The following is a 9,382-nucleotide window of genomic DNA, read 5'->3' as shown; positions in this document are numbered from 1 at the left end:
CGAGGGAACGAAGTCGTCATGAAGGCAAGCTGACCAGGAGGCTCCTCCAGGGCTTCATGGATGGTGAAGGAGACAAGCATCAACTGATCTGAACACCACAAGGGAGAGTGTTTTTGTGTAAGATATATAAATTGAGAATGTCTCGTAAAAGATGCCATTCGGTAACAACTTGCTTTTATATCGAAACTTCAATTTTAAGTGCGCTTAGGTGAAAGCACTACTAGGATGGTGATCTCTTGAGAAAATGCCTACTTGTATTCCAAAAGACAAAAGTATCATGCTTAGTATGAGACGAATTAAAGCAAATAATAATTCAATAAGTGTCTTGCCGAATGACTAAACCATAACTCAAGCGTGTTACCACCTTTTCGGAATATAAGTTCGTTTCGATCAAAGTGGACAAAATAATCAATAATATGTTAGAATCCTGCATTGAATGATTAAAATCAAATTTTAAAATACCTGATTTGTTCTCTGATGAATATTTGGCATTGGATAACACCGATGAAAAGGTGTCTTCCGATTAATTTCTCTTTTGAACTTCTGTAATATTGGGAATTCAGCTCGATCATGTAATTTTTTCTTTGGCCGACGACATACTTCATCTCTATTGCTCAAAAGTCAAAATACAATCACTTAAAGGGGTCCACTCGAGACACATCCTTCTCTAACAAGATACTCAAAGACAGATTATTCAAACAAGTTAAAGTCTATCACAACGTAAGACTAGTAATATTTCTCCAAATGGAATTGGAGATAACCAAATTCTTTGTCAAGCTCAACATTTGGAATGTTTTTTTTTTTTTTTTTGCTGAAAATTACAGAAAGATTCATGGATAAATTATTGATCCAATTTGGCACGCAAGCAAGGCCACTTGACACGGTCTCGAGTACATACGTTCATAACTAGTTCCGCATACGCCAACCTACTTCTATGACGCACCAACGACCGTTATCGCAGTAATTTTTACTAGATCTATCGAACTTCGACTTTCAAGAGCAACATCGCCTGTGATTGGTTTGGCCAAATAATGCTTGACCAATTCAAATTGAAAACGAATGCTAATCACAGTGAACTCTCTCAATGACTAACCACGCACGCTCATCCTTCATTGGCATTATTCGCACATGGCATTTGCTCGTACACCAACCACCAACCCTCTATATAAACTCTACCCGATTCCTCACGAACGCACCCACAAAGCATAGTGCACAAAGCAAGCATAGTCCTCATGGAAAGCCCAGTGAGGTTTTTGAGTTGTAGAGGCGTGGCATTTGAGATCAAGCCTCATGCAGATCCATTTGCCATTACCACACCTCAGAGAGCTCCCGAGATGACCAACTACGGAAGCAAAAGATCTTGGCTTCCATGGCCTCGTGGAAGCTCGTCTAGGGTTGCTCCGTCGTCGCTGATTCAGCGATCGACGAGCAAAGTGAGTAGCCACTTTTGTGACCTTGACCTCGATGACGACGATGACGATGAACCCAATGAAGTTGTTTTGGAGATGCTCGAGGAAGGCACTTTCATCGAGCCTGAAAAACACTCCGAGAGAAAACAAGCTGAAGTGGCCTCAAAAATCGACCCGCCTCCTTCGAAGCCCGCCCGAGGCCAAGAGTTGTCAAGGCTGTCGGTCATCCTCCTTGACCAAGGGCTGTTCACGGTGTACAAGCGGCTGTTCGTCGTTTCCTTGACACTAAATGTTGTCGCCCTCGTCCTCGCGGCGACTGGACACTTCCCTTATGCAAGGAACCGCGCCGCCCTCTTCTCCATAGCCAACATCTTCGCGCTCACCCTGTGCCGGAGTGAGGCCTTCTTGCGCATTGCCTTCTGGCTCGCCGTGGAGCTACTTGGCCACTCATGGATCCCGCTCTTCGCCAAGACGGCCACGACCTCCCTCCTGCAGAGCCTCGGCGGGATCCACAGCGGGTGCGGTGTCTCGTCCCTTGCATGGCTGGTCTACGCCCTAGTCCTAACCCTAAAAGACCGGGACAGCACGTCGCCCGAGATCGTCGGGGTCGCATTGGTGATCCTCGTGCTCATCGCCCTCTCTTCGCTGGCAGCGTTCCCGCTCGTCCGCCACCTGCACCACAACGTGTTCGAGCGGACACACCGCTTCGCAGGGTGGTCAGCCCTCGGCCTTCTCTGGGGGTTCGTTGTCCTCACCGTCGCGTACGACCCAAGGACGAAGAGTTACAAGAGTGACGAGCTGGGATTGAGGTTAGTGAGGCAACAAGAGTCTTGGTTCACGGTGGGGATTACGGTTCTAATAATAATACCGTGGGTGACGGTGAGGAGAGTGCTGGTGAAGGTGTCTTCTCCTTCGGGGCATGCCTCCATAATCAAGTTCCACGGGGGAGTCAAAGCAGGTATATAATTATTTGAAAATTTTTTTAAACTTCAAGATCTCAATCGTAAAATTTCTTTTGGTAAGTCAATCACACATATTTTTCTATGGTAACTCGAATCTATCTATAGTTTTCTTAGATTGAGAATTTATATATGGATTTCTTTTTAACCAAAATTTTATATTTGGAGTTTGAATGTGCCAAACATATAAGCGTACTTTTCCAACCACAGGCATCTTGGGCCGGATCAGCCCATCCCCGCTATCCGAGTGGCATGCCTTCGGCATCATCTCCGACGGCAAGGATGAGCACATGATGCTTGCCGGAGCTGTCGGCGACTTCACAAAGTCCCTCGTCGCCAACCCTCCAACCCACCTCTGGGTCCGCCAGGTCCACTTCGCAGGCTTACCCTACCTTGTCAACATGTACGACCGGGTCCTGCTGGTTGCCACCGGCTCCGGCATTTGCGTCTTCCTATCATTTCTCCTCCAACCATGCAAAGCAAGTGTATGCGTGTTATGGGTGGCCAAGAACATGGAGCAAAACTTCGGCAAGGAGATCAAGGAGATGGTTAGCTGCCACCCGAGAGACAAGGTGATCGTGCACGACACGGCGGTGCACGGGCGGCCAAACGTGGCGGAGATGAGCGTGGACATGGCGAAGAAGTGGGGTGCTGAGGTGGTGATCGTCACGAGCAACCCCGAGGGAAGTAGAGACGTGGTGAATGCGTGCAAGAACAAAGGGATCGCCGCTTTTGGTCCCATTTGGGATTCTTGAGTAGATCAATCATGCATATAATACGCCTAATATGCGTCCTTCACATATTATCTATGTTTGGATTGCATTATAAACTAATGGTGGAATTGAAAAGAAGCACACACCTTTGTTTGGTGGTATGTTTCTCCTTGATAGATATAAGGTTCTATAAATTAAGACTTGCTATGTATGTTCAAGAACTTACGTGAAATGCAAGTGATAATTGGATATCACATTTGCTTGGACATGGTCATGAAAATAGTTACCTTTATTGTTAGAGATATTATTAAATGTTAACCTCTTAATACTAGTGGTTTGATGATTTACTTGTTTGGATTGTCTCTCTAATGTAGTGTTCTCAATTATCACAACGAGACATAACACGAATAATAGACACATTCATCTGCTACTTAACCATTAAGCCAATTCTGTGGAGCTGAACTGTTTAACTATGCACAGTCGTGATACTTAACCATTAATTATGCTGGTAGATTCATTGACTTTGCTGCGGAAGCAAGCGATCGGACTGTAAATTGATAGAACAAGAAAACAAATCGAACACCAGATTTACGTAGTTCGGCTGTAATAACTTATGTCCACGGTAAGAGCAGCAACGAATTCCACTATAGATCACCGAGATTACAACCACACTCGAGTTACTCAAATACTTTCAGTGTTTTCTAAGCCCCAATTACACCAAATAACTCACGTAGTGTTTCGACTCATAATTCCTCGCGAAGTAATCTCTCAATCCCACGAAGAAATTATACATAAATTCGTATCACAAGAATTTCTCGGCTTCAACACATTAACTTCATGGATGTAATTTGTTGGAAATATAACGCGGAAACGACAGGATCTTGCAAATTAAGTCAATGCGAAAATACCAGAGAAATAAACGAGGAACGATAAAGGACACCAGAGATTTACGTGGTTCGGTCCGAATATCGGTACCTACATCCACGGGGAGAGCCAGCAACAAATAATCCACTATAATCGGAGAATCAGAGTTACAATTCGCTCAAAACGCTCGAGTGTTTCCCACACCTAGATTTAAGCCCAAACCCAAAGTGTTTACGAATAAACAACTTAATTGGATAAAATAAACTCACTGCACAAATCTCCGCGTGTTGAAGCCCAAAGCAAAACGCTCTCGTACGATCGAAACCAAGAACGACTGTACGTTCTTTTCTCTTGTTCTCGTGCGGCGCTTCTTCTCTGAGAACTTCGTGGGCGTTCGCGGCTAGTGCGGCTCTGTGCGTGTGCGGCTTGAAACCCTCGCAGAAGATAACATGCCTTTTATATGTGTGCCCCTTCTTTCTCTTTTATTTTATTATTTAATTCCAAGAGTCAACAAAGAATAACTTTGACCAGGGCCCACCAGTTTTCCTTCTCTGTTGAAGACGTCCTTCACTTTACGTGCCATCAGAAGGAATTCTTTTATAGGCAATTTTGAATATTTTCTCCAAAAGAAAATACATATATCTTCACGATAAATATGAAATTTATTCAAGCGAGTCACGTTCCGTAAACGATTCAAACTCGAGACATAAATTCAACAATTCTCCACCTTGGCTCGACGTTTGTAGCCAAGTTATAGTACTCATCATCCATGCTAGCTCTCCCAACGCCCCGACGGGCGCTCACTCTCCACAGACGCCAATTGTGCTCAAGCAGAGCTTGAGCTTCGCCAAAGGAACAGGCTTAGTCATCATGTCCGCTGGATTCTCTGCTGTCGCAATCTTGTTAACAACAAGCACGCCCTTCGCTAAGACATCTCGGATGAAGTGGTACCTAATGTCGATATGCTTCGTTCGCTCGTGATAAACCGGATTATATGCCAGATATATCGCACCTTGGTTATCACAGTATAAATCAACACTATTCTGATCTAACCCAAAGTCCGAGAGTAAACCTTTTAGCCATATCGCCTCTTTCGCTATAAAGGTCAGTGCCATGTACTCTGCCTCAGTCGAAGACAAGGCAACGTGATCCTGTAAGGATGCCTTCCAACTAATTGCACCACCTGCTAGCGTAAATACGTACCCTGCTAAAGACCTTCGTTCATCCAAGTCACCTGCGTGATCCGAATCCACATAACCAGTGGCCTCACTGCCATTATTGTCCCTTTGGTACACAATTCCAACGTCTGCTGTCCCCTTCAAATATCTGAGGATCCACTTCACAGCTTCCCAATGAGCTTTACCAGGACGCTTCATATAACGACTAACAACGCTCACTGCTTGTGAAATATCAGGCCTAGTGCATACCATAGCATACATAATACTACCCACTGCACTAGAATAAGGAACACGGGACATATGCTCCTCCTCCTTCTCAGTCTGCCGTGATAACTTATCTGAAAGTTTAAAGTGCATCGCCAAAGGTGTACTTACAGATTTCGCTGACTGTATTAAATCGTGCAACAATCTTCTCAATATATTTCTTCTGAGAAAGACGTAAAATTCCTACAGTCCTGTCACGCAAAATCTCCATACCCAATATTTTCTTTGCAGCACCTAAATCTTTCATCTCAAATTCAGCACTCAATTGCCTCTTCAGCATAACAATATCAGACATGCTCTTAGCTGCTATCAACATATCATCAACATATAGTAACAGATATATCAAAGACCCATCCTCCAATCTCTTATAGTAAACACAGCTATTCATATGACTTTTAGAATAGTTTTGACTAGCCATAAAAGAATCGAAACGCTTATACCACTTTGTTTAGGAGACGTTTGTACCCATATAAAGATTTCTTCAATAAACATACATGATCTTCCTTACCCTGAATAGCAAATCCCTCTGGCTGCCTCATGTAAATCCGCTCCTCCAACTCACCATGAAGAAACGCTGTTTTCACATCTAGCTGCTCCAGCTCGAGATCTTGTGCAGCAACTAAGGCAAGTAAAACACGAATAGAAGTATGTCTTACCACAGGAGAGAACACCTCGTTGTAGTCAATGCCCTCCCGCTGTGTATACCCCTTCGCCACAAGTCTCGCCTTATATCTCGCTGCCTCGACACCGGGAATGCCCTCCTTCCGTTTAAAGACCCACTTGCTACCGACAATCTTCTGGCTCTTAGGTACTTTGACCAACTCCCATGTCTGATTCTGATAAAGTGATTCCATCTCTTCACTCATAGCCCCTAGCCACTGCGATGACTCAGAACTAGCCATCGCCTCAGAGTAAGACGAAGGCTCATCTGTCTCCACCTCGTCACCTACAGTCAATGCATAAGCAATATCTGTATAACCATAACGTACCGGTGGTTTAATTTGCCTTCTCTGTCTACCCGCGGCTATAGTGTCTTTGTGGCTCATTGGTTGTTCATTATCACCGACTTCGGGAACGTAGCCTCATCTGCAATCTCACCTTCGTTACCTTCGAGGTCTCCGGAGTCTCCACCGAATCTCCACCTCACTACCGACACCACGATCCGTCGCTCTGCTGGTTGTGTCTCAAGACCCCTCCTTTGAAGCACTGCAGTCTCGTCGAAGATTACGTCTTTACTGATTAGAAAATCGGGTGATCTGGGATTAGTGCACCACAACCGGTAGCCTTTCACCCCATGTGCATAACCCAGAAATATGCACTTCTTCGCCCTCGGCTCAAGCTTACCATCACTTGCATGAGCATACGCAGGACATCCGAATACTCGTAATCCGTAGTAATCAACGGGTTTCCCGACCATACTTCCTCGGAGTCTTCCACTCTATAGCGAGATGATGGAGATCGATTAACCAAGTAACATGCCATGTTCACCGCTTCGGCCCAAAATTCCTTGCCTATTTCTCGCATGCGAAAGCATGCTCAGAGCTCGCTCCAAAGAAAGTTCTCGTTCTTCCGTTCGCAACGCCATTCTGTGTGGTGTCCGGGCACTGTGCGGTGTCTCACAATCCCTTCTTTCTCGCGAACTCGGTAAAATCTTTACCACGAACTCCATGCCGTTATCGGTTCTCAGGCACTTGATCTGTTTATCTGACTGCTTCTCAATCAATGCCTTAAACTTCTTGAACCGATCAAACACATCAGATTTGTGCTTCAGAAAGTAAACCCATACCTTTCTAGAGTAGTCGTCGATAAATGTCAACATATATCGGGCACCTCCTTTTGAAGGAACCGGAGACGGGCCCCGCACGCTCCGAATGAATGTACTCAACCGGTCGCTTGGTCGAATGAACAATTGTTGTAAACTTAATCCGACGCCGCTTCCCAAAGATGCAATGCTCACATAAGTCCAGCTTCCCCGTCTTCTCGACCCTTCAACAACCCCCTATCACTCAGCATCGTCATACCTGCCTCACTCATGTGCCCCAAACGCATATGCCATAACTGAGTCAAGTCAGAATCTGACTCACCTGATGAAACTGCAGCAGCTCCGGTCACGGTCTCTCCTAGTAGATGATAGAGAGAACTCACTTTCTTCCCCTTCATCACTGTCATGGCACCTCGAGAGACCTTCAGCACTCCACCTTCAGCGGTGTACTTACACCCGATATCATCGAGTGTCCCCAAAGAAATAAGGTTCTTCTTGAGCTCTGGTACATGCCTCACGTCTGTCAGTGTGCGCACCACCCCATCGTGCATCTGAATCCGAACTGTTCCTATCCCCACAACATTGCAGGTTGCATTATTCCCCATCAGAACTCTACCACCATCTGCAGTCTGGTAAGTAGTAAACCAGTTCCTATGAGGCGTCATATGATAAGAACACCCCGAATCTAGCACCCATTCGTCTCCTAACGAACCAGTAGTCACACACAAGACGGCCTCTGCATCACTAGTGCTCTCCTCAGCAACGTTTTCCACACTGCTTGTGGCATTCTGCTTGTCACCTCTATTTCTCCGCTTCGGACAATCTCTCATGATGTGCCCCTCCTCGTGACACTCAAAGCACTTCACGCGTCCCTTAGACTTTCGATTGCGTGACTTTGACCTGCTTTTACCTCTGCTGCTACTAGACCCTCGATGTTGTTCTCTACCTCGAATCACTAGTCCTCGCGCTACATCCTGCGCTAGACTGTCATCTCGCAACTTCCTCTGCCACTCTTTAGAAAACAATGCGGACTTTACCTCTTCCGAGGTAATAGTAGTACGCCCCTGTAGTAGTGAATCAGTAAAGTGCTCCCATGATTCAGGTAAAGAAGCCAATAACATCATGCCCTGTTCCTCATCATCAAGTATCTTACCGACGTTCTTCAAATCCATCATGAGTTTATTAAATTCATCTAGGTGGGATCTGATCGACGTACCTTCAGTATATCGAAATTGAAACATCCTCTTCAACATGTACAAGCGATTGTTCAAACCCTTCGTTACATAGAGTGCCTGTAATTTTGCCCACAATGCTGCGGCATCCTTCTCCTCAACCACCTCTATTAACACTTCATCCGATAAATTCAGCAGGATTATACTCTTTGCTCTCTCCATTAGGTCTGCTTTATCAGCTGCTTTCATTATAATGGGTAATCCATCTTCGCCATCTAATGCTTTGGCCAAACCTTGGGTTGTCAATAGCGCACGCATCTTGACGCTCCATAACCCAAAATTGTTCCTCCCGTTAAATTTCTCAATCTCAACTTTCGCTCCAGACATAATTGCAATAGCAGAATTTCCATATAATAATCAGACAAGCAGAAGCCCCAAATCACAATCCAGAAAATCCAACCCTCAAGCTCTGATACCAATTGTTGGAAATATAACGCGGAAACGACAGGATCTTGCAAATTAAGTCAATGCGAAAATACCAGAGAAATAAACGAGGAACGATAAAGGACACCAGAGATTTACGTGGTTCGGTCCGAATATCGGTACCTATATCCACGAGGAGAGCCAGTAACAAATAATCCACTATAATCAGAGAATCAGAGTTACAATTCGCTCAAAACGCTCGAGTGTTTCCCACACCTAGATTTAAGCCCAAACCCAAAGTGTTTACGAATAAACAACTTAATTGGATAAAATAAACTCACTGCACAAATCTCCGCGTGTTGAAGCCCAAAGCAAAACGCTCTCGTACGATCGAAACCAAGAACGACTGTACGTTCTTTTCTCTTGTTCTCGTGCGGCGCTTCTTCTCTGAGAACTTCGTGGGCGTTCGCGGCTAGTGCGGCTCTGTGCGTGTGCGGCTTGAAACCCTCGCAGAAGATAATATGCCTTTTATATGTGTACCCCTTCTTTCTCTTTTATTTTATTATTTAATTCCAAGAGTCAACAAAGAATAACTTTGACCAGGGCCCACCAGTTTTCCTTCTCTGTTGAAGACGTCC

General features: G+C 45.1%; 1 protein-coding gene across 1 annotated transcript; it reads left to right on the top strand.

Annotated features, from left to right (window-relative positions):
- The first annotated feature begins 921 nt into the window (after positions 1 to 921).
- On the top strand, positions 922 to 3,215 carry LOC115662215 (adenylate-forming reductase 03009-like). Its single transcript, XM_056319773.1, has 3 exons — positions 922 to 2,052; positions 2,137 to 2,367; positions 2,579 to 3,215. The coding sequence occupies exons 1-3, from the start codon at positions 1,233 to 1,235 to the stop codon at positions 3,121 to 3,123; spliced, it is 1,596 nt and encodes a 531-aa protein (XP_056175748.1). The 5' UTR covers positions 922 to 1,232; the 3' UTR covers positions 3,124 to 3,215.
- Positions 3,216 to 9,382: the final 6,167 nt, after the last annotated feature.

Source organism: Syzygium oleosum, unplaced genomic scaffold, assembly GCF_021117445.2.
Source record: "Syzygium oleosum isolate NSW1041296 unplaced genomic scaffold, Sole_v2.1 Sole_v2.18, whole genome shotgun sequence".
Lineage (NCBI taxonomy): Eukaryota > Viridiplantae > Streptophyta > Magnoliopsida > Myrtales > Myrtaceae > Syzygium > Syzygium oleosum.
The sequence above is the reverse complement of the archived record's forward strand: the minus strand, read 5'-3'. Positions and strand labels throughout refer to the sequence as shown.